The 25,984-nt window shown below is 37.3% G+C and overlaps 1 protein-coding gene across 3 annotated transcripts; it reads left to right on the top strand.

Moving 5' to 3' along the window:
* The first annotated feature begins 10,756 nt into the window (after window positions 1–10,756).
* On the top strand, window positions 10,757–23,312 carry UPP (uracil phosphoribosyltransferase). 3 transcript variants are annotated; one of them, XR_016082645.1, is made up of 13 exons: window positions 10,757–10,912; window positions 11,086–11,178; window positions 11,269–11,347; window positions 11,820–11,878; window positions 12,656–12,733; window positions 13,068–13,149; window positions 19,398–19,446; window positions 19,580–19,641; window positions 20,493–20,605; window positions 21,314–21,381; window positions 22,659–22,714; window positions 22,801–22,848; window positions 22,962–23,312. XR_016082645.1 is itself a non-coding variant. In XM_010264332.3 (12 exons), the coding sequence occupies exons 1-12, from the start codon at window positions 10,775–10,777 to the stop codon at window positions 23,011–23,013; spliced, it is 864 nt and encodes a 287-aa protein (XP_010262634.1). In that variant the 5' UTR covers window positions 10,757–10,774; the 3' UTR covers window positions 23,014–23,312. The 3 variants fall into 3 exon arrangements, 2 of the variants coding, with proteins under 2 accessions (XP_010262634.1, XP_088754626.1); XM_010264332.3 differs by lacking the exon at window positions 20,493–20,605; XM_088898500.1 differs by lacking the exons at window positions 21,314–21,381; window positions 22,659–22,714; window positions 22,801–22,848; window positions 22,962–23,312 and adding an exon at window positions 20,755–20,907.
* The last annotated feature ends 2,672 nt before the right edge of the window (window positions 23,313–25,984 follow it).

The raw sequence follows: 25,984 nt of genomic DNA, 5'->3' as shown, positions 1-25,984 counted from the left end.
TTAAAAAATATCAGTAATTTGTCATTGAAAAATTTATTTCAGCAAATATAAATTATCAGTAATTATCAGTACTTAACTACTAATTATTACAATATAAATACTAAATAATTATTGTAATTTATCAAAAATTACGGTACAAATTACTATAATTATTAGAAATTATTAATTGTTAATTCAGAAAAAATATATTACTTATTTTAAAATATTATTACTTATTAATAATCACTACATCTAAATATCCCTAATTTTTTGGTAATTTTTGCAGTTATTAAAATATTTAAATTTGGTAATTAGTCATCACTACATTTAATTGTTCTTAAATTTTTTTGGTTATTACTGCAAAATAATTTTGGTAATTATTAAATTAGTTAAATTTTCTAATTTATTAATCAGTTATATTAATTTGTGAAATATTTTTATATTTTCCTTAGTTTTGGTAAATTGGGAAATTTAATTAGTGAAAGTTTAGTTGCTGAAAATTACTGATTTTGGAAGTTTAATTTCATAAATTTTTGAAAATTAATTATTGATATCAATAATTAATTAAAATAATAATAAATATCAATAATATGTAATGATGCTATTCGATAATAATTAAAATATACCAGTAATTTTTATTGGAAATTTTATTTCAATAAACATAAATTTATTTTTTTTACATTTTCAGTAATTTTTGAGCAATAATTAGTTATTGATATTTTAAGTATTTTTTATCAATGTGTTAATATTTAATGATATTATAAGATAATAATTAAAAACTTTCAGTAATTTTTCATTAGAAAAATAATTTAATAAATATCAATTTATTCTTTTTACATTTTCAGTAAAAAATTTATTGTACTTTTGGAAAATTTCTTCAAAAGATAAATTAGTATAGTTTTGGAAAAAGTAAATTATTAACTATCTTATGTTGAAAAAAAAAAGAGAAATTAGTGTAATTTTGTAAAAAAATATTTAAAAGGGAAATAATTTATTCAATAATAATTTAAAAATAATTTTCAATAACTTTTTCAAAACTACACAAATGTAATAAAAATTTCAACCAATAGTAAGAAAATTTTAGTTTCATAATTAAATTTTATAATATGATGTCCATTTATATTTTATTTAAAAACATAGAATGATATAGCAAATTTGTTGATAAAATTAAAAACTTAACAATACTATTAGTTTTAAATTTAATTAGGAATGTCACAATGCTTCTTCTTGGGGTGCAACTTGGGTGGGTTGGGTTGGGTTGAGGGTTAACCCAAGCCCAACCTTAAGTCTTAAACCTCGAGCTCAGTGTCAACCCAACTCAAGGTTGAGCCCAAGTTTACCAACCTAGGCCCAACCTAAGCTTAACTCAACATCTCAACCTGGACTTGGGCTTGGGCATGTCGAGATTTGTAGCCCAATTTAGAATAGGTTAATTGATAAATAAGTAGATATATATATATATATATATATATATATATATATAAAATAAAAATGTTGGTAGGACTCAGATTAGGTTAAATTGGGCTTAGGCTACCCAAGGTCTCAACCCATGCCCAACTTGAGTTTAGGTTAAGCTTGAGTACTTTGGTCCAAGCCAAACTTGAAGTTCCAAAAATGAAGCCCAATCAGTACAAAAAGCTTTAGTTGAGTCTGGTCAGACTCGAGTTGGGGCCACCAAAGTTGTGCTCTTAGCTCCTTTTGCCTCAAATTCTTTTAACAAAGCTCGTGCATCGCATGGGTCCTCGATAGTATACACAAACACACATGAGTTCCTTAGTTTTTTTGCTACTCTTCCAGCACAATAAATGACAAGTAAGCTTTTATCATATTTCTATTAAATATTTTATATTGTGTAAGTATCCATGCTAGTTTCCTAAATGCACACTTAAATCTATAACAAATGGCTTAAAAGCGTATTAAATTGTAAAATTATACATAATGTAGGCATAAATCCGATAAAATAATTCGTGGAGTTCAGATTAATTCCTAGAATCTCTCTCCTAAGATATATCTTCTAATCCATAAGTAATGTATCATGTTACCCCACTCCCCACTCAATTCCTAAATTCTCTCCCCAATCTATCATCTCCCTCTCATTTAAAATATTCATATTAATTAATAAATAGTTAAATACAATTAACATTTAATTCCACCCATATCCAATAAGTATTAAATAGTGTTTTTACCAAAATTTAATAAACACGGTTAGTAAATTATCAAAATTAAATCTTCTTATTAGTATGGTTAGTAAATCACCAAAAAATAATAAATATACTTATTAATTAACAACATTTTATAGAAATTGAAAACTCTTTAACTAATTTCTATAAAATTGATAATTATATTTAACAATTATCAAAAAATATAAAATTTTAGTTATTGTTATTATTATAGTTAATAATCGAATGCATAAAATATTATAATGTTGGAAAATGAAATTATTAAGTAATTTATATTGTAAAATAAAAGATAATTTAGTGTAATTTTTTTAGTAAACTACCGAATAAAAATAAATGTTTAATAACAATTTAAAATAATTTTCAATAGATCTCCATAATTACATAAGTGTAATAAAATTTTCAAATTTTTTCTTAAAACTACATTTTCGAAAAATAACATTTTGGAAATTAAAAGATATAAAATTTTTGAAAGTTTATTAAATAAAAATTGAAAATTATTGGAATATTTTGGAAATTTTAGAAAAAATTATTACATTTGATATATTTTAGAAAACTATTGAAAAAATTATGTAACTTTCATTGTAAATTATTAAAGATAGATGAGTATGGGAAAGGGAAAACTGTAATTTGAACCAATACTTACACAAATTATTAAGATAAATTAGTATAATATTGGAAAAGGAAATTATTGATTAGTTTATATTATAAAATATAAGATAAATTAGTGTAATTTTGTAACTAAATCATTTAAAAGGAAAATAAATTATTTAATACCAATTTAAAAATAAATTTGAATGAGATTTATAATTACACAAATGTAATAAATTTTCATAAAATTACATTTTTGAAAATTAAAGACAATTTAGTGTACTTTTACAAATTACCATGTGTGTGATACTCAAAATATCCTTTTGATCATTTTTGTCATAAAATTAAATATTGGGTTAACAGAGAATAGGTGCCTTGCCTTGAACCTATCGACACTGGGGTTGGGGTGGAGAAAATATGAGGATTCCCCATCCTTGACGAGGAGTGGGTGCTTTGCCCTAACCTACCTAACACTGGGAATGGGACAGGGATGGGGTGCCCCGCCCCATTGCCATTTCTATATAATTGTTAATTATTAGTGAAATTAATAAAAATATTAGCTTTTATAATTATTTTACTTATTTAAAGCCAATCAAAATTTCATTTAACAATAATGAAAATCATATTAGTTACTAAAATTATTAATAAACTTAAATTTATTAAAAAATATTTGTTCATATTAAATTAACAATAATTATTTTCTATAAATCAACATTAAATGAATAATACAATTATTAAAATTTTAAATATTAACAATAACACTAAATACTTTTAGTTAATTAACAACAAATTTTGATTATTAATTTATCACACACACACACACACATATATATATATATATATATATATATATATATATATATATATATATATTAAAACAAAGCGGTCAAGAAATTTTCTCCTTTATTTGAATTTTTTATTTTTTTTATACCATGCCATTTTTGAAACAATCAATGAGATGCACTTTCCCAATAACCTAAATAATTTCTTCTCCTAAAATTTATCCTAAACTACCTCTGCCACTTTCTCTAGAAAAAATCAATGAGATGCACTTTCCCAATAACCTAAATAATCTCTTCTCCTAAACTACCTCCGCCACTTTCTCTAGAATTATCTCTAATTCCTATTTATCTTCTAAATTATTTCTAATTCCTATTTATCTCCAAAATTATCTCTAATTTAGTAGAAAGTTTCTCTCCTAAATTATCTCTCATTCCTATTTATCCTCTCCCCTACTTTTTATCTATATCTATCTAAAGAAAGTTTGGATTAAAAAATTTAAGAATTATTTAAATATTCTAACAAAATTATATAATAACTTTATAATATTTATTAAAAACACAAAAAAATAATTTTATATTCTTACAAAATATATCGTGAAATTATGTACTAACAATTTAAATTATGTTTTTTGGATCATCAATTTAAATGTTTTTTCAAATATTTAATAATAAGTAATAGCTTTAAATAAATAAAATTCAAATAACAAAAAAATTTAAAGGTTTTATATATTATTTTAATATTTAAACAACTAGATTTTAAATATTTAAAATAACAAAATTATTTAATAAATTTAAATTTTTTTAAAGTAGAAAGTAAGTATAACATAATATCGAAATTAATAATAATTTAATATATTACAAAATTAATAATGAAATTATGTAATAATAGTATAAATTATGATTTTATGGATAAATAAATTCAATAATAATTAATATTTTTGCATATTATTTAAGTATTTAAATAAATGGGTATTTTAAATAACAAAATATTTAACATAACTAGATTTTAAATAGCTGAAATAGGGAAATTATGTAATAAATTTAAAAAAAAATCTGAAAAATAGAAAATAATTATAACATAATATAAAATTAATAATAATTTAATATTTTTACATAATATTGTAAATAACTAATTTCACTTATATCAAGTAATAATTGAAGAAAATAAATTTCAAAAAAAATATTTATTAATAATAATTTTAAACTTTTAATTTATATTTATTATATAATTATATATACTAAAATTAATATTTATTGTATTTTAGTAATTATTTTTTGGTTTTTGTGATAAATGTATTTTCAATAATTATGTATAAATTTATTTTATTTTGTTATTTAACAGAAAACTTTCACTAATTATTGGAGATTAAACTACTATTATTTAAAATTTAAAATTTAATTTATTGTACTTATTGTATTTTTGTTATAACTTATTGATTAATATTTATTAGAGATTAAACTATTATTCAAGATTATACCGTTTTTGTTATAACTCATCAACCTTTCATTAAGGAGTGTTTGTTTTGCCATTAGGCCCATGATTTTTTATTCTAAAAATACCCATAACACTTTTTTGTGTACATAAAACAAAATAAACCAAATATAGGTAATAGAGTGGTTGTTCGTGTCGTATAAAGGGTAAACATGGTATTTTCATTTTTATTTTCTTTTGATTAAATTTATTTAAATGAACATTAGGGTCAATACTATCATTTTCCGCTGTCATCTAATAAAAGATTGATTAAATCCATTACAAATTATAAGTGGTGTTTTAGTAAAATTTTAACTATAGTGTAAATTTTAATAAACCCATAAAACTATAAGGAATATTTTAGTAAATAACCCTTTCTATTATTTAGCTTTCACTTAATAAATCCTGTGCATTGCATGGGTCCCTGCTAGTTCTATATATAGCAAGGATTTTTACTAAAAAAATTAATAAAGTTTGATGTTTTGACAAAATCAGATACGACTAGAAACAAATGGTTAAACCAGTAAGCGGGAAGAAAAATATATTTCGAAATGGTAAAGATTATATATTCTATATAAAATATAGTAATATATAGAATGATAATAAGTTCTACGTAGTATATATTCTATATAGATTTTTTTGATAACTATATTGAATATATTGTAAAGATAATATATATGCATATGGAAATTGATGAGGGCAGATTTGGCCCTCCAGTGAAGTTGCGACACGTGGCACCTCGTGGCAACTAGGCAAGCCCCCAGGCAACAACTTACCAAGTTGGTCCCCCCCGGGCACTGGTCTGGCTGGCCTGGCGCGACCTGGCGCGACCTGGCCGGATGAGCCTGCCACATGCGCCGACCTAGCAACCTGGCCGGACGCCGACCCGCCGACTGACACAGGCGCCGACCTGGCAACCTGGCCCGGACACCGACCCGCCGACTGACACAGGCGCCGACCTGGCGATTTGGCCCGGACACAGGCGCCGACCTGACAACATGACCCGGACACGGGCGCCGACCTGATGACCTGACCCTGACACAGGCGCCGACCTGGCAACCTGGCCCGGACACCGACCCGCCGACTGACACAGGCGCCGACCTGGCAACCTGGCCCGGACACCGACCCGCCGACATACACAGGCGCCGGCCTGGCAACCTGGCCCGGACACCGACCCGTCGACTGACAAGCGCCGACCTGACAACCTCGAGGAGTTCATCACCGTACCTCGGTTCTGACGGGATATGACGTCTTACCATTTGAAGGCTTTTTACCCACCTAACCCGCGAGGGCACCACTATATAAGGACTTCGACCCCCAAAGCCAACGGAGGAGAAAAAAGAGTATGGTAACCCCCGCTCTCTAGCTCTCTCATTTCTCTCCAAGCCCTCTGTAATCAGAATGCTAACTTAGGCATCGGAGAGTCCCCGCCGGGAAAATACCCCCGGGTCCTTTGGTTCAGTTCCCGCAGGTCCCTCAGCTCCCGCCGTCTACAAAGGAGAAAATCACCTCACGCAGGGGGTAGTCGGGTAGCGCTGCACCAGGGAGCTCCACCATCCTCTGAGTTGCAGACCGCCTAGGAGCAAGTCAAGTGACGAGTTCACCATCAGGGAACACTACCAGGTAGTTCGCCACCAGGCAGTTCGCCATCAGGCAGTTCATCACCAGGCAGTTCGCCACCAGGGAGCACTGCCGGGCAGTTCGCCACCAGGCAGTTCGCCATCAGGCAATTCGTCACCAGGCAGTTCGCCATCAGGCAGTTCGTCACCAGGCAGTTCACCACCAGGCAGTTCGCCATCAGGCAGTTCGCCATCAGGCAGTTCGCCACCGGGCAGTTCGCCACCAGGCAGTTCGCCACCGGGCAGTTCGCCATTAGGCAATTCGCCACCAGGAAGCATCACCAGGCAGTTCGCCACCAGGCAGTTCGCCACCAGGCAGTTCTCCCCCGGGAAGTTCACCACCAAGTAGCTCATCACCAAGGCACGTCACCACCAGGTCGAACACGAGGTACTTAGCCAAAAAATTTTACACATCCCAAAAAATGGTACGTGACCAAAAACGGTTACATCAATTGGCGCCGTCTGTGGGAATACGCTACGAAAAGCTAAGTTCTCATCCTACAAAAGCTAAGTTCTCATCCTACCAAAGCTAAGTCCTCACTTTTTTGAAGATATCACTTTATAGTTTACATTTTTTATGAACTCAAAAACTATGCAGGGGGCTAACAGACTAAGTAGCTCTACCAACCTTACTTTCGATTCAGATGATGCCTCATCAGTCCTCTCCGCAAGGTCCCCCTACAAAGATGAGCTCTTCGTGGCTTCCGCGGGAGTTGACGGCCAACAGACTACATAGGCGCCCTTACCGGTCGAGCCTTCCAAGGCTCCCGTGTGAGCTGGCAACCTAAAGTTAGTAGTGCTGCCCCCGAAGGTCGAGCCCCTAGCAGCTTCTTGTAGGTGTGGGTGACCGGCATTACGAAGCTGATGCAGCACAATCATAGCTCGACACCTCACAGGCAAAGCCTACGGGCCACATTACTGCTTAAGACCCGGTCGCCTCTCCGGCACAGGCAAAGTCAAAAAAGAGTAGACCACGAGTCACTCCCAAAAGCCTACGGGCCACATTACTGCTTAAGACCCGGTCGCCCCTCCGGCACGGGCAAAAGTCAAAAAAGAGTAGACTATGAGTCACTCCCAAAAGCCTACGGGCCACATTACTGCTTAAGACCCGGTCGCCTCTCCGGCATGGGCAAAGTCAAAAAAGAGTAGACCACGAGTCACTCCCAAAAGCCTACGGGCCACATTACTGCTTAAGACCCGGTCGCCCCTCCGGCACGGGCAAAAGTCAAAAAAGAGTAGACTACGAGTCACTCCCAAAAGCCTACGGGCCACATTACTACTTAAGACCCGGTCGCCTCTCCGGCATGGGCAAAGTCAAAAAAGAGTAGACCACGAGTCACTCCCAAAAGCCTACGGGCCACATTACTGCTTAAGACCCGATCGCCCCTCCGGCACGGGCAAAAGTCAAAAAAGAGTAGACTACGAGTCACTCCCAAAAGCCTATGGGCCACATTACTGCTTAAGACCCGGTCGCCTCTCTGGCACGGGCAAAGTCAAAAAAGAGTAGACCACGAGTCACTCCCAAAAGCCTACGGGCCACATTACTGCTTAAGACCCGGTCGCCCCTCCGGCACGGGCAAAAGTCAAAAAAGAGTAGACTACGAGTCACTCCCAAAAGCCTACGGACCACATTACTGCTTAAGACCCGGTCGCCCCTCCGGCACGGGCAAAAGTCAAAAAGGAGTAGACTACGAGTCACTCCCAAAAGCCTACGGGCCACATTACTGCTTAAGACCCGGTCGCCTCTCCGGCACGGGCGAAAATCAAAAAGAGTAGACTATGAGTCACTCCCAAAGCCTGCGGGCCACACTGTTGCTAAATATCCAATCGCTTTCTCAGTAGGAACAAAATCAGCAAAAGTGAACTATAAGTTGCCCTAGAGCCTAAGGGCTACACTACTGAAACCGGTGGAGACCCCCTCGTCTTACTAGCAGCTCGCCACATACAGGCAGCTCCCAAAGCCTAAGGAATTGGATCAAAACTTACTAACTCGTCGACTTACGGGCCAAAAGAAATCTACTCCCTTCGCTGAGTTACTCTCAGCTCGGGAGTGGGGGGCAATTGATGAGGGCAGATTTGGCCCTCCAGTGAAGTTGCGACACGTGGCACCTCGTGGCAACTAGGCAAGCCCCCAGGCAACAACTTACCAAGTTGGTCCCCCCCGGGCACCGGTCTGGCGCGACCTGGCGCGGCCTGCGCGCGACCTGGCGCGACCTGGCACGGCCTGCGGGCGGCCTGTGCGAACTGCGTGCGGCCTGCGCGAACTGCGCGCGACCTGCGCGACCTGGCCGGATGAGCCTGCCACATGCGCCGACCTGACAATCTGGCCCGGACGCAGGCGCCGACCTAGCGATCTGGCCCGGACACAGGCGCCAACCTGACAACAAGACCCGGACACAGGCGCCGACCTGGCAACCTGGCCGGACGCCGACCCGCCGACTGACACAGGCGCCGACCTGGCAACCTGGCCCGGACACCGACCCGCCGACTGACACAGGCGCCGACCTGGCGATCTGGCCCGGACCCAGGTGTCGACCTGACAACATGACCCGGACACAGGCGCTGACCTGATGACCTGACCCTGACACAGGCGCCGACCTGGCAACTTGGCCCGGACACCGACCCGCCGACTGACACAGGCGCCGACCTGGCAACCTGGCCCAGACACCGACCCACCGACAGACACAGGCGCCGGCCTGGCAACCTGGCCCGGACACCGACCCGTCGACTGACAGGCGCCGACCTGACAACCTCGAGGAGTTCATCACCGTACCCCGGTTCTGACGGGATATGACGTCTTACCATTTGAAGGCTTTTTACCCACCTAACCCGCGAGGGCACCACTATATAAGGACTCCGACCCCCAAAGCCAACGGAGGAGAAAAAAGAGTATGGTAACCCCCGCTCTCTAGCTCTCTCATTTCTCTCCAAGCCCTTTGTAATCAGAATGCTAACTTAGGCATCGGAGAGTCCCCGCCGGGAAAATACCCCCGGGTCCTCTGATTCAGTTCCCGTAGGTCCCTCAGCTTCGCCGTCTACAAAGGAGAGAAAATCACCTCACGCAGGGGGTAGTCGGGTAGCGCTGCACCAGGGAGCTCCACCATCCTCTGAGTTGCAGACCGCCTAGGAGCAAGTCAAGTGACGAGTTCGCCATCAGGGAACACTACCAGGTAGTTCGCCACCAGGCAGTTCGCCATCAGGCAGTTCGCCACCAGGTAGTTTGCCATCAGGCAGTTCGTCACCAGACAGTTCGCCATCAGGCAGTTCGCCACCAGGGAGCACTGCCGGGCAGTTCGCCACCAGGCAATTCGCCATCAGGCAGTTCGTCACCAGGCAGTTCGCCACCAGGCAGTTCGCCATCAGGCAGTTCGCCACCGGGCAATTCGCCATTAGGCAGTTCGCCACCAGGAAGCATCACCAGGCAGTTCGCCACCGGGAAGTTCGCCACCAAGTAGCTCATCACCAAGGCAAGTCACCACCAGGTCAAACACGAGGTACTTAGCCAAAAAATTTTACACATCCCAAAAAATGGTACGTGACCAAAAACGGTTACATCAGAAATAGATAAGATATAAATACAAAAAAAAGAAGAAATAGATAAGAATGTTGATTGACGGTACCTTTTGTATTTTCTATTTTGACATTTAAGCTTCTGGTACGTACACTGGATGCAGTGAGCCAAGCCCAATCCAACCGAGCCCGAATGACGGAATGAGCCCAATCTCACCTTGTAGCAGTGAGCCTGAACTGAACTCGGCTTCCAAAACACCACTGGACACAAAATTACACCGTTTGCATCCGATGACACGAAGGAGGCGTATTATGGCTAATCTCGCGACCACGGTAGTCCAATTTTGTAATTTCTGTTGCCGGTCCGGTCCACAAAATGGTCCATCCAGGGCCGTGTCGACCTAGAGTCTAACACCAAACGAGATATCTTCAGGGTCGTTTTCGTAATTTTATGAACAATCAGAGGGTTCTTGGTAACTTTCCAACGGCTTGATCTTGATCCGACACCGATTGCGAATACTCTCCGAAACTCAAAATCCAAGCCAAAAAGAAATTCCTGAGACGAGTTCGGCACAATCCATTACTCTCTCTCTCTCTCTCCCTCCCTCCTCTATGTCGATGTAGAGTCTATCTTTCCTCAGTCGAATGGCGTGCCGAATTAACTCACCGATACGAACTCCTCTTAATTCGCCATGTTTTCCGGCGGTGCATTCCCGCCAAAATGCATGTGTATACAATAATAACATTCTCCTTCACTCTCCTTCCACTTTCCATTCACCAAAGGTAGAAGTACAACTTTCTCTGCAACTCATTTTTTTTCCTTATTAATTAAGTTCTAAATATCTGTGCTTGTCGATACCTTTTTATTTTACTTTATAAATTATAAATGTAGTGACCCCAATTTTTCTCCATCTCTCTATGGGCTTTTGCAAAACTTTCTGTTGCCATCGCCACAGGTTTCTTGCTCTAACAGAAGGAGAGGTGCCCTTCTTGTCGTGAAATCTCAGACGGCGACGGAAAAGAGACCGGTTTCTGACGATAGAATGCTGGTTTGATCATAAACATCATTTGTTTCTGATACGTAAAATCAATCTTCTTTCTCTTTCTATTTCCTTTACATCTTTTAATCGGATGTACAGGTCTTTGTTCCGCCGCACCCGTTGATAAAGCACTGGATTTCAGTCCTCAGAAATGAACAGACTCCTTGCCCCATTTTCAGTATGTAACTTTTGAGTTCGGGCTATAAATTTCTTCTTAATTGTATATTTATAGTATAACTAATTAATTACTTAATTTTATATCTAGCGTTTTAGTGTGTAGGACCTAATATTTCCAGTGAAGAACTAATAATTTCAAGGATGAAAGTCGAAATCTTACCTCTTATTTTTTGTCTTTTATGAACTTGGCTGTTCAAGAACATTTAATTGTGGACTGCTTATTTGATGGCTTATGCTGTTGCGGAGAACACGCTGGGATCTATTGTTTATCATACATACTTCACTTCTTATAACTGTAAAACGGACCCAAAAAGAAAATAGAGAATATAAATACTGTAAGACCTGTCTATACAAGTGACACTGATGCTAAGAACTTACCTATTTTTTATGATCCCTCTGTTCTTCTTTTAGATTTTGATTCAACATATGAGCACGAGTTGTTCTTAGTTTCAATGTGGATTCTGTTGTTGTAGAGAATGCTATGGGAGAGCTGGGGAGGTTACTTATATATGAAGCATCAAGAGATTGGTTGGTGAGGTCTTTTTTGCATTTGATGCATACTATTGCATATTGAGTACTGTTAATTCCTGTATTGTGTTAATTTTTGCATCAAATAGTAGTTCACAATAGTGTAGATGCATGTTATAATGCAAAATGTATGCATTAATTTCACACCCATATTATCTAAGCTTAACCAAACAGTATTGTCTAGTCACTCTAGTGTGTAGAAAAATATTTATGGTTGTAGTGCTTATATGGAGAGGAAAAACCGAAAAACAGGGACAGAACAGGAAGAAAGATCTCCAGAAGAAAGTCCGAAATTTAACCTTAAGACTGCCACACACATACACACACAGAGGTTCTCTATAGAGCCGCTGGATGCTAGAAAGTAACAACATCTTCCCTTTTGCAAATTCTGTAATCTGTACACATTACACTTATTATGTGCCTTCTCCAAAGTACAATTCAGAGAAATGGAAATATTTACTCAAGGTGCCTCTTGATACATTGCACATAGTGGCAAAATTGGAGCTACTTGAATTGATTCCCCATTTGAAGTATAGCTGCACATGGACAAATTTTGGTGGTAAATGCCTATTGCAGACATGGTTCTGTGTTGGCTTTCACTCTAACAGTGTTACATGTACTCTATATGAAGATTTGATCATTGAAAATGTATATCAAATTTGATACATATTGCAGTAGAAACTTATGTGCTTAGCTTGTACACATGTTTTCATTCCCATCACTCTTCCACATTTATGTACTAACAGTTCCACTTGCAATTATCTGGTATGGTTTCTGGCAGCCTACTGTCACTGGAGAGATTCAGTCGCCAATGGGTGTTGCTTCTGTTGAATTTATTGATCCAAGGGAGCCTGTGACGGTTAGTGTTCAATAGTATTCTCTTTTTCTTGTTGTTGGTGTCTACTAGCCTTTCTTTTCTATTGTTAAAATATGTGTTCTATTGATTCTGTGTTCATATATGTGTTCTATTAATTTTCTAGAGTATGGTTTAGATTTTCCAGAATATGTAAAATTCATTACATGTATGTATTCTGTTACATGTATTGAATAATTTTGATTTGGTTTTATAGCTTTCTTTGATTTGCTTATGAAAGTGAACTTTATGATTATTTCATTTGCTCTTTCTATTTTTTTGATTGTATGGAGTTCTTATATTGGACTACCGAGTGAGACATGATTCTTTTTTTACTCAGATTGTTCCCATACTAAGAGCTGGCCTTGCTCTTGTGGAGCATGCATCGTCAGTCCTGCCAGCAACAAAGACCTATCATCTAGGTAAGAAAAGTTTCATATATAGATATGGAAGGGGTGGCAATTTTTATTTGTTAAGCATCATGACATCCATTAATCTTCTATGATGAAATTGTTATAGTCATAGTGTTGTGGCTCAGGCTGATATAAGCATTGGATCAAGATTTTTTAACAGGTTGTTATTACTGGAGTCAAGTCTGGAATTTGATACCTCTGAATTATGATTAGATCTTACTGGGAGGAATACTTATTTTTATGTGGTCTGGTTAGACTATCATGTTGAATTTGTTAATTGGAGTGTTGATTGCATTTTTCCCCCCTCTTTGAACATGAATATCAGGCATGGGTGGAGGCAAGTGGGGGTCCGGGGGTCATCCCCTATCCCCAAATGAACCTGGCTCCTTCCCTGGTACGAGGGATATTCTTGTCATTATGAAAGTTTAAAATGTTAAGTGAATAGAGAAAGCCTTTATTCATCCAATTAGGGAGTGATTAATAGTGATTTGATCACCATTGACTAGAGCAAAGCTTTAGATAAAAGTGGGCTTATAATGGTCCTATACTGTTGTAAAATAAGAGTAAACAGAAGAAGAAGAAGAATTTGTTGTATTATTCATCAATCTCGTATGTATATATACAAGTTACGAATTCTATGTTAGGAAAGAATATATTAGGAAAGAAGACTAATCAAATTCCTACAAATCAGTCCTACAATCAAGGTAAATCATATCTCCCTAGTATTTACTTCCTATTTGAATTATACAGTCTGTAACATCATATCTCCCTAGTATTTACTTCCTATTTTACTTATACAGTCTGTAACATCTTCCTATTTTAATTATACAGTCTGTAACACTCCCCCTCAAGCTGGAGCATAGATATTAATCATGCCCAGCTTGTTACAAAGATAATCAACCCTAACCCTCATTAAGAGCCTTTGTGAAGATATCTCCCAGTTGTTTTCCTGTTTTCACATAACCTGTGGAAATCAATCCTTGTTGAATCTTTTCAAGAACGAAATGACAATCAATCTCGATATGCTTAGTTCGTTCATGAAGAGCAGCTTGGTTATCACACCACGACTTGGCTGGTACTGAAGTTTTAAGACCTACTTCAGTCAGAAGCTGATGTATCCACATTATTTCACACATAGACTTGGCCATAGCTCTATATTCCGATTCTGCACTCGAACGTGAGACAACATTCTGCTTCTTGCTTTTCCATGAAACTAGATTCCCTCCAACAAATACATAATAGCATGAAGTAGACCTTCGATCTTCCTTGGATCCTGCCCAGTCAGCATCTGAAAAACATTGAATTCTAGTATGACCATGATTGCCATACAAAATTCATCACCCAGGTGCTCCTTTTAAGTAGCACAAAATTTGTTCTACAGCTGTCCAGTGATTAATTGTTGGAGAGGACATGTACTGACTCACCACACTAACTGAATACGCAATATCTGGACGAGTTACAGTAAGATAATTCAAATAATTCACCATCTTTTGTGAGCTGCAAGTTAGGAACCATTGGAGTGCTACATGGCTTAGCTCCCAACTTTTCCGTCTCAGACAACAAGTCAAGTACATATTTCCTTTGAGATAAGAATATTCCCTTCTTGCTTCATGTTACCTCAACACCCAAGAAGTATTTCAACATTCCCAAATCTTTGGTATGAAATCGAGTGTGGAGAAAGGATTTAAGGGATGAAATCCCTGTAGTATCACTCCCTGTAATGACAATATCATCCATATACACAACTAACAAAATGATGCCGGCAACATAGTTCTTGAAGAAAACAGAATGATCAGACTTACTTTTCTTCATACCAAAATTCTCGACTGCCTGACTAAACTTTCCAAACCAGGCGCAAGGACTCTGCTTCAACCCGTACAAAGACTTATGAAGATAGCAAACTTTCCCATACTCTCCCTGAGCAACAAAGCCAGGCGGTTGCTCCATATAAACTTCCTCTTGAAGATCCCCATGAAGAAAAGCATTCTTGATGTCTAACTGATGAAGGGGCCAATTATAAGTAGCTGCCATAGAAATAAACAACCTGACAGAAGTAAGTTTAGCAACAGGAGAAAATGTATCAGAATAATCCACTCCATAAGTCTGAGCATATCCTTTAGCAACAAGACGGGCTTTCCATCGGGAAATGGACCCATCAGGATTGACTTTAACTGTAAACACCCATTTACACCCAATAGCCTTCTTATTTGCAGGTAAATTTACCAAGGTCCAAGTACCATTGTCCTCAAAGCATTCATCTCCTCAATCATAGCATTACACCATCCAGTGTGAGAAAGGGCTTCTTTAACAGTCTTAGGAACAGAGATAGAATCAAGAGATGCAATAAAAGAACAAGAAGAGGACGACAAATGATTATAAGACACAAATGAAGATACTGGATAAGTACACTTACGCTTACCTTTACGAAGAGCAATAGGAAGATCATCATTAGAGACTGGTTCTAATGACGAAGGAACAGGATCAGTTGAGACTAGATCTGCCGACGAAGGAGCTGGTGTAGGACATGGATCCGGAGGGGTTGGTCGCCGAGAATAAACCTGTACTATAGGTGGCTTAGACCTGGCAGGAGCAGATTCAATAGGATGTGAACCAGATGATGTGACAATATAGATTAACAAATCATCATCCTCCCCCTGACTTGAATGAGGAATAGATGGAAAGAAAGGTGTATCTTCTAGGAAATTAACATCACCTGACACAAGATATCTGTGAAGAGTAGGACAATAACATCTATACCCTTTTTGAACACGAGAATACCCAAGAAAAACACACTTCAATGATTTTGGATCTAGTTTGGTAACCTGAGGACGAACATCTCGAACAAAGCATGTACACCCAAATACCCTAGGTTCAATAGGAAACAGTGTTTTATTTGGAAACAGAACATGATAAGGAGTCTTACCCTGAAGGATAGATGAAGACATACGGTTAATCAAAAAACATGCTGTGGAAACTACATCAGCCCAGAAAGGTTTAGGAACCTTCATTTGAAATAACAAAGCTCTTGCAGTTTCAAGAAGGTGTCTATTTTTCCGTTCAGCAACCCCATTTTGAGATGGTATATCTACACAAGAAGTTTGATGAAGAATGCCATGCTGAAGCATGTAAGTTTGAAAGGATTCTGACAAGTACTCCTTAGCATTATCACTTCTCAATATTTGTACAGAAACATTAAATTGAGTTTTAACTTCAGCACAAAAAGCAGAAAAAATGAGAAAACACCTCAAAACGATTTTTCATTAAATATAACCATGTCATACGAGAGTAATCATCAACAAAAGTAACAAAATACTTAAACCCAGTTTTGGACTCAACTGGACACGAACCCCAAACATCTGAATGGACTAATTCAAAAGGAGCACTAGCTCGTTTATTGACTCTAGGACTCGAACTAAGACGATGGTGTTTAGCAAACTGACAAGGCTCACAATTTAATGACGACAAACTTTGAAATTGAGGGCAAATTTGCTTTAACACATGGAGAGAGGGGTGGCCCAACCAACAATGTGCTTCAAAAGGGGTTACAACTCCAGAACAGGCTATGGATCTTGGAACTTGTGTATCAAGGATGTAGAGACCTCCAGACTCATGTCTCTTACCAATAATCTTCTTCGTCGTAAGATCCTGAAATAAACAATAATCAGGAAAAAATAAGACACATCAATTAAGGGTACGAGTGAGTTTGCTAACAAAAATTAAATTAAATGATAACTGAGGTAAACTAAGAACAAATGACAAAGGAAGTGATGGTGTTGGACTAATTATGCCAGACCCAATAACACAAGATGTTGACCCATCTGCTAAAGTAACAGGAGAGGTAGATTTATGTGACTGAAAGGTAGAAAACAGACTTGAATTACCTGTCATATGATCTGTAGCTTCAGAATCAATGATCCATTTTGAAGAGGAGGAAACAAGACATGTATTGGGTTTACCTGACTCGACGATGGCAGTAACAGGAGTAGATTGAGGTTTCAATGATTCTTGGTACTGAGCAAATTTGGCATATTCATCTGTAGATATCATAACAGACTTCTCAGGAGTATCTATGGTGGATGCAATATGGGCCGACTGAGTTTTCTTATTCTGCAACTTCCTGCAATCCCACTTCATATGTCCTGGCTTATGACAGTAATGACACACTATCTCTCCTAACTCCTGTCCACGAGTATTAGTATTCTTGTCATAGTTACTTGACCTACCACTACCACTCCTGTATTGTTGGCTTCCTGATTCAGATGTATTATTGCGGCTGACAAGGGCACTACTAGGCTGAACAGGTGGAGAACATTTTGTACGAAGGACCCTACTGAAAGCATCTTGTAGAGAAGAGATCTCTGAACTGGAAAGTCTGAGATTTAGCAGTCTCAAATTCAGAAGGTAGGCCAACTAAAAAGCTCATAACAGCCATCTTTTTTTGTTGAGCTTGTTGAACAGTCACATTAGTACTAAACGGAAGCAACATATTAAGTTCTTCATATATTTTCTTGAAATCCATGAAATAGCTTGTAAGAGATCTATCGCCTTTGTCTGCCCTGTAAAAGGCTTTGCACACATCATAAATGCGGGAAATATTCCCCCTTCCGGAGTACAAGAATTCTAGATAGTTCATTAATTCTTTAACAAATCCACAGTGAGTGACTAAACCAACCACCTCACTTTCAATGGAGTTGCGTGCCTGCAAGAACAAACGGGCATCCTCCCTCAACCAAGACTTTCTTGAGTCATCATTAGGAGGGTCATCAGTCAAATGGTTATCCATAGCAATACTCAACAAATATAGTTGAACAGTTTTACTCCAATCCAGATAATTAGAGCCATTAAGTTTATGCTCTGTTATTTTTGACATCACTAGAACAACATCCGACATAACTACTGATTTCTTGTCTACCATAATCTCAAAATTCAAATAAACAGAATATTTTGAACACCGAAAATCAACAGAGCACACCTGTTGAAAACACCGGAATGGATAAGCACATAACAAAGCACAAATATGTGCTATACAAGACGAGGCGAGCCAAAAGACAACGATCGAAAAAATTTTCTGGCGACAGATGCGCCTCCTCGTGCCGGCTCGTGTGACTGTGGCAGAATCTTCAGGCGGTGTGTGAGACACACGCGCAGGGCTGCTGACTGCTGGACTTTTCCTCTACCTACTGTTCCAAGGAGGTGACCCGAAACACCCAGAAATTTTCCTCTACCTACTGTTTACTTAAAAGAAAAAAAAACAAAAGGGCAGGCAGAGACTAGATGCTCTGATACCTTGTAAAATAAGAGTAAACAGAGGAAGAAGAAGAATTTGTTGTATTATTCATCAATCTTGTATGTATATATACAAGTTACAAATTCTATGTTAGGAAAGAATATATTAGGAAAGAAGACTAATCAAATTCCTACAATCAAGGTAAATCATATCTCCCTAGTATTTACTTCCTATTTTAATTATACAGTTTGTAACATCTTCCTATTTTAATTATACAGTTTGTAACATCTTCCTATTTTAATTATACAGTTTGTAACATCTTCCTATTTTAATTATACAGTCTGTAACAACTGTCAATCTGCTTGTGGCTCTTTTGCTTTCAGCCCTCTTTATGATGCTTGTATTTGCTTCTGGTTCTTCCTCTCTTTGCTGGAGCAGGAAGGAATCTTGTAGTTTTAAACTGATGATCCATTAATGAAGTGCCCTGACTATTTACTTAGAAAATTTCTTCTTATTTAAATAAAATCCATCCGGGCTTAGTTGATTATTTTAGTTGTACCATTTAAACCATGATTTGCTTCCCTCACCTCCACAAAATGGTATTATTTTTATTATTTATTTATTTTTTTTAGGGGGGGAGGGGCTTAGTAAACTACCCCTAAACCAAGAATATGCACACATCTGATCTGGATACTCTATCTAATGTAGGTACATGCAATGCTTTCTCTTACAAAATTACATGTTTATCATAGATCAGGAGAAGAGAGAAAAAAGATTGCATATGCTTTAGAGAAGCTGACCCCTGTATAGTTGACCCCTATATAGGTATATGCAATGCTTTCTCTTACAAGAATACATGTCTATCATATATCAGGAGAAGAGAGAAAAAATATTGCTTATACTTTAGAGAAGCTGACCCCTATATAGTTGGGACAAAGCTTGGGATGATGCATTTTCATAAAAAACTTATTTAATTGGTTAGATCTACTAGTTCATAATGTGTTTCCTCTTTTTTCATTTGCAAATTTAGGCATTAGCAGAAACGAAGAAACACTTCAGCCATCTATATATCTGAACAAGTAAGAGACTTTTCCTTGTTTATTGGTCCATTGATTGCCTATGGCTATTTGTAATGGTCTTTTATCACTGTTTTTTCCCACTGAAATGACATGCTTTTTCTTGCTTCCACACATTATGGAATAAATCTTGTAGGTTGCCTGACAAAATTCCTGAAGGATCTCGTGTTCTTGTTGTAGATCCAATGCTGGCAACAGGTATATATATTTTCTGAATGATATTTATCTAGCTTACCTCCTTTTTTTGCTGTTTGTTATCCGAGTATAATGGCTTTTTTTGTATGAATTTTTGATGTGCAATTGCTGTTTATATAAATAAATCTGTGTTTAATCATATTTGCAGTAGGGAGTTAACTTGGTTTACATTTGTATTTTTGTGGGATATTTAATTTCTAAAGTGCACTGTAAAATTTGGGGAACCATTTGCGGTTATAACAATCCCATTTTTCCTTCTTTTTCCCTTCTATTCTGTATCCTCTGTGCTTATGGCATTGTGCATTTTTTCTTGATTAACAAGAGTTCAACCAGACAACCGGTTGAGAACCTTATCCCAGGCCTTTGTTAATCTAACTCCTTTTGCCTGTCTTAAATATATAAAATGCCTCTAAAGTGGTATATGTAGTTACATATAAGCACTTGAGTCCCATCCAATTTTGGACATTTACTATAAACTAGTTGATATCATGGCTATTGCTCTGGTTTATTGTTTTAAGCATTTTACATGTTGGAAGGGTGTTGTTCTTACAATGTCCTGACAAAGAGGTGATCATCTATTAGTAATACTAGGGTTAGGTTTTTAATCATTATTTCTTTTTTAATTATTAGTTGGTAGGGAGATTTGTCCTTGGCCTTAATAAACCTTGCAATCATATGGTTGGGTGCAACTGACTGTTTATGTTCGGTTACATTGTTCATCCTAATTTGATTGAGAAGAAAAATAGATATATCTTGTCTCATGACTCTGCCATCTGCTTCATACTGCTGATATGGTGCTACTGAATCATGTTTTTTGTAATTGAAGACAATTAACGAGCCTCTTTCCTTCCCAGCTAAAAAGCATATGATAATTGCACTTATTTTTTGTGTTTGGGGCGTCATTGTAATATGCAATGGAAGAATGGAGGCAGATGGAGTTGGCGTTCAATTCCCAATTTCCAATAATGTAAGCTAAAATATGGTCAAATTCAGCCATTTTATTTGTTGATGGTCACCTTCCTTTTTTATTGTATATAATAGAGTACTATTATAAAATTGTTGAGGATGGGCAAGATGTAACAGACATATCCCATGGACCCTCAAACATATCTTCAGGGAAGTGGAAAGATTAGCAAAGGATATAAATGCTGATTTCAGGTGGATCAGGAGTGCTGCAAATGGGTTAGCAGATACATTAGCCAAACAAGGGGCTGAAAGGCAGCAGCATCTATATTGGGCCTCTTTGTAACTTTGGTTGTAGTTCTTGGGGATGACATTTGGGTCATCAGACTGTACTTAATCCCACATATTTTTAATTAATGAATCAATCTTTATTGCTAATAAAAAAATGTTGAGCTTGTGCAAGCTTTCTAGCTTTATTTGCATTATCGATACATCTCTAATATTAATATTGTCATGCTTATATGGTCTGTTTTTTGATAAGGGCATTTCTGCTCTCTTGTTAATAGCCTGTTAACAGATCTGTATAGGCTGTTTATAGATTGGTGTACATGTTATAGACACTGTTTTCTTTTGAATAGTAATTTCAAAAAGGAAAAAGAAAAACATTGTCATTGCTTATATAGGCCCTTGCATTTAATTCTAACAACTGAAACTGTAGTCAAAAGAATATGACTAAATTGCTTTTTCCTATGTCTTGTGGAAATGAATTAAGGTGGCACAATAGTTGCAGCAATTGACTTGTTGAAGGAGCGAGGAGTGGACAACAAGCAAATAAAAGTGGTAAATAATTTTTCTTGGCTATTTTATCTTTTTAAGTATACACATGGCCAAAATGCAAGTTCTTGTTTATTTCTGCAAGATTAAGTATTATAGGTCCTAAATCCTTGTTTGCAAACTGAAGCAGCTATGCCACAATACCAGTCATTGACACATTTGAAGAGGACACTGAGGACCTTTTTTTCCCTTTTTGGAAAACAATTTTGAAAGCTCAACACAAATTGGGGAAATTGTTCTAGCTTTTTTTTTTTCTTAGGCCCCACTTTTGTGCCTGGCAGGCAAAGATTTCTATTAGTTGATCAGATGGACATCCAAACAGGCACTTTATAGTTCACCTTCTCTTTTAAACCTAGAAAAATTAGTCTATTGCTTCATAATCTAGGGATAAATCATGCATCATTGGAAGCACTCGTGGTGTGCTGAAATTCAAACCTTTTCAGGTTCAGCACGAGGTTTATATTATCATTGCTGGTATGCTATCTAATGTAACCGGCAATAGCAATGTTGTAAGACTTGGATGGGACATAAGAACCGGAAAGCTTGCTGGGTCACGGGTTGATCATGAGTCATATAAATAACATAGATAATAAATTTTGTGATTCATATCACGTGTAAGGTGGCCAGATGGTTAAGTTAGCTGCTTTTTGATACAACAGCCCAGGGTTCAAGTCTTATTCAAATCTTCCTATTGGCATTTTGAAGTTTGTAATGATTTAGTGACCCAGGCAGCTGATCAGTTTTCAACAACTCTTGATCTATTTGACCGGTTTTCTAGAAATATGGGAAAAACTGGAATGGCCTATGGTTCCTAGGCTTCTTACATGGGTCAATAGAAATCACATTATGCTACAAATTATAGTCCTCAATAAAATTGCAACTGCATTGTCAAGCTACCTTAAGATTTAAATACTACATTTTTCTGAAACCTTTGTTCTCAAATAAATTATACTGAATGTATTGTATTTAAATATTTAATAACAAAAATAAAGTTTATAATCTGGTCAATATATAAATAAAATGAAGGTTATAACCAACTGCTAAAGTGGCTGTTATTATGGTGACAAACTCCAATTCAATAGTTGGGTCCACTCACCATTTTCATGATTGAAAATTTTAAGTCGGTCTTCATAAACAAAAGCACATAAAGAGAAAGAACAAATTAAGTGAAAATTCTTTCTGCAGTCTTGCTGTTAGCCTGTTAATCTAATTTGGTTGTCTATATCTTTACTTTGTTCTATTTTCCTAGATCTATATGCTCGATTAAATCTTGTATGTTGCAGATATCTGCTGTAGCTGCTCCCCCAGCTCTTCAGAAGCTAAGTGAGAAATTCCCCGGGTAGAGTGATGTCTATTTGGATATTATATAAAATTAGCAACTTCCTGTTGTACAGATTATAAAATGGTTGGTTTTGGATTTTTCAGGCTTCATGTGTATACTGGCATAATTGACCCCACTGTGAATGATAAGGGGTAGGTCCTGCTGCTTTGCTTACCAGAATCAGATTGGGTGCATGAGCACAATGCACTACCTCTACGTGTTTAGTCTGTCTTTCATTTTGTACTGATGGATTGTGCATTTTCAGGTTCATAATCCCTGGATTAGGGGATGCAGGAGATCGTAGCTTTGGTACATGAATGCAAGTATTCTCTGCTCTGGTGATTTGTCCTACTTTTCAGTTATCACAGTTTTGACATTTTGAATGACTCATGGTGTGATGACCTTGTATTTTTTTTTTTAATTAGATGCTTAATTTGCTATTTATGTTACTAGTAGAGCTTCATTAGCCTACACGCTTTATAGATTTACCCAGAAAGCATGTTCACTGTGATATTGTACAAATACTGGGTTCACAAGTAACAAGAGAAAATGCCACACAAGCATCCGGGCTTCTTTTTCTAATTACAATTAGAAGCCCGTCTGCATGGTTCTGCAATTAGTGATGTTTGATCCAATCTTCTAATTGCCTGATTCTATGTTTGTTTGGTTAAAATTCTGCTCCCAAAAATCACTATTTGAAGATCTAACTCCAGAAAATCAATTCCTAAGAGTGATTTTTTGGTCCCAAAGAATTAGAATGAGCGAGTGGCTTTACAGCTTCTTCCAGATTGGCTATTACTTAATATCTCCCTTCTAGATGTTCCTGGCGTTTCAGGTAGTATGAGCTCCCTTCCCGACGGTTTGTAAATCTTCTCATAAGTTCTAAACTCGATTGAAGTTGAAGTGCCTAAAAAGAGAACCACCGCCACCGCCACAGCCTCCAGTATCGGTGCCACCACCACCATCACCACCTATACCGGTGCAAGCAACATCAGCAGTAGCAGCTAAAGTTGCACCAGCGCCCACCATGAAGACCATGCCACCGTCTTTGACGCTACCACTCCCAGTACCCCCACTACGTTCGTTTCGAGGGTAAGAATGCTGCCCAAGTTTGCTCTCTCTTCTTTGCTCTGCTACGGATACAAAAGAACAAAATCAACGATCCAGCTACCAAGACAATGCAACCATAGGCTATTAACCCGATAAAAGCCACCCAACTCGCCATTACTTCAATCTCACTCGCGTGCTACTACACAGATTAAAACCAAATTTCTCACCGCTAGTTGGTATCTTCTTCTTTAGAGCTATACTGATAACATCATCTCTAATGTCAATACTGTGAAACATCAAGGAGATTTTTTTATTCAGTTTTTTATTGACTTTTTTAAATTCCTTGGATGGTTCTTAAAATTTTTTAGAAATTTTCGAGAGAGCAACGAGGAACAAGGGATGACAGTGTGCTTTCCACGGAAACTAGTTGTTCGGTCCGTCTTCACTTTGAAATCAGTTAAATCTTTGGTTGGTGTATAATAGTAATGAGACTCGGCGACAAGCCAACAACGACTTAAGCAGCTGTGACAATACCGGTTTCGAGGAGTTTGGATCTCCATTTGATCCAATCTGTGACTGGGTCAATGAACCTCTGTTCTACGATTCCGGCGTCCCGTGGAGGCGTGGACACGCTATTGGGTCTAAAATTTTGAACACACTTGGAATATAAGACTTCGGTTTATTTAAATATCTACGAAAAAGTTGCAGAACTCAACGCAAATGGCCAGGCGGGCCCCATAGGATGGAATGCAAAGGTTTATTTATTTATTTATTTTGTTTTAGATTTGACTTTGGTGGAGTTTGTGTTTATTTGAAAAATAAATGCTTAAAAATAACTGTTTATTTTTAATGAACACTCGTCAGAATTTGATGAAAATTACTTATTTCAAATAGGGGTAGTATAGGTATTTTGTAGTGGGTCAAGCAGGTCAAAAAGGAAATAAGTGCTTAACAATAAGTGTAAAATTTGGGCTTCTTGAATAAACACTTATTCTTGAAACTAAAAGAATAAGTGATTATTCAGGCTTATTTCCCAAATGCAAATAAATGTTTATTGATGTGATCCTAACTCAAAATAAGTCTTTATTTGAATAAGTATTTATTTTTAAGCACTCTCAAACTTGACCTTTATTTTATTTATTTGTGAGAAATACAATAGGAAGTAAAATGATGTAATCCCTACCGTAGGAGGAAGCTTATTTGTTTGGGAGTGAGGTAGGAACTAGGAATCACAATAATGTGATCTCTACTTTCTATGAGAAACAATTGAGGTAAGAGTCAAGGAGCAAGGTGGTTTAAAATTTTCATAGTTTTAGCCATGCAAATTTTATACTACCAATTAATGCAAACGAAACAAAAGAGTACAAAATTTAAATAAGATAGGAGTGTAGATCATGATGCAAAATTGAAACAGTCGCTAAATTTATATATGGTTTAGATTTCACTACAAACAAAAAGAGCTTATGGAGGTTGAAGTTGAACATAGAAAGGAAAACTAACATAATGGCTTCAGCTTCACTAGGGGTGGCCAGCTCGGCTCGGCTCAGTCTAAATCGAGCTTTGATCATAAGTCAAGACTAATATATAGGCTCATGCTAATCGAGCTGAGCTCGAGATTAATAAAGCTTGACTCGTGAGTCTCGCGAGCCTAATTGAGTATATATGTACACAGGGTATCACCTTGGCTACTGAGGGAGACATCGGTTCGGTACCTCGTCAACTGAGAGAGACCTCAGCTCGGTACCTCATCAACCGAGGGAGACTTCGGCTCGGCACCTCAACTGCTTGGGACACCTTAGTTCAACACTTCAACAACTGAGGGGAACCTATAATCAAAGGTAGCCGAGCTTGAGCCAAGTAGAGCCCGAACTTTCAAGCTTTTGACTCGAGCCAATTCTCTAATTCAAATCGAGCTCGAACTAAAACCTAATAGTTTATAAGCAAGCTAAGTTCGAATAGCCAAATATTTGGCTCAATACCTGTAAGGATCATAGAGGTGACTATAAGTGAGGCTTAGGCCATATCTAAGCATAGCTCGTAAGAAAAGCCAAAAGTTGTTGAAACCTGATTGTATATGGAATTTGACCTGTCCTAAGGAGAGGAAAGATTAGTTGAATTTGATAGTGGTTTTACGGGCTGTTGGACCAATCATTTTGCTCAACACAAAGGGGCATAGCTAGGGGATCCGAGAGGAGTCTTGCTCCCCTAAGACTACAACGTTCCCTACAATACCCACTT

This window comes from Nelumbo nucifera, chromosome 2 (genome assembly GCF_055504915.1).
Source record: "Nelumbo nucifera cultivar China Antique chromosome 2, China Antique-T2T, whole genome shotgun sequence".
NCBI lineage: Eukaryota > Viridiplantae > Streptophyta > Magnoliopsida > Proteales > Nelumbonaceae > Nelumbo > Nelumbo nucifera.
Note: the sequence above shows the minus strand (reverse complement) of the source record. Positions and strands in the feature narration are given on the sequence as shown.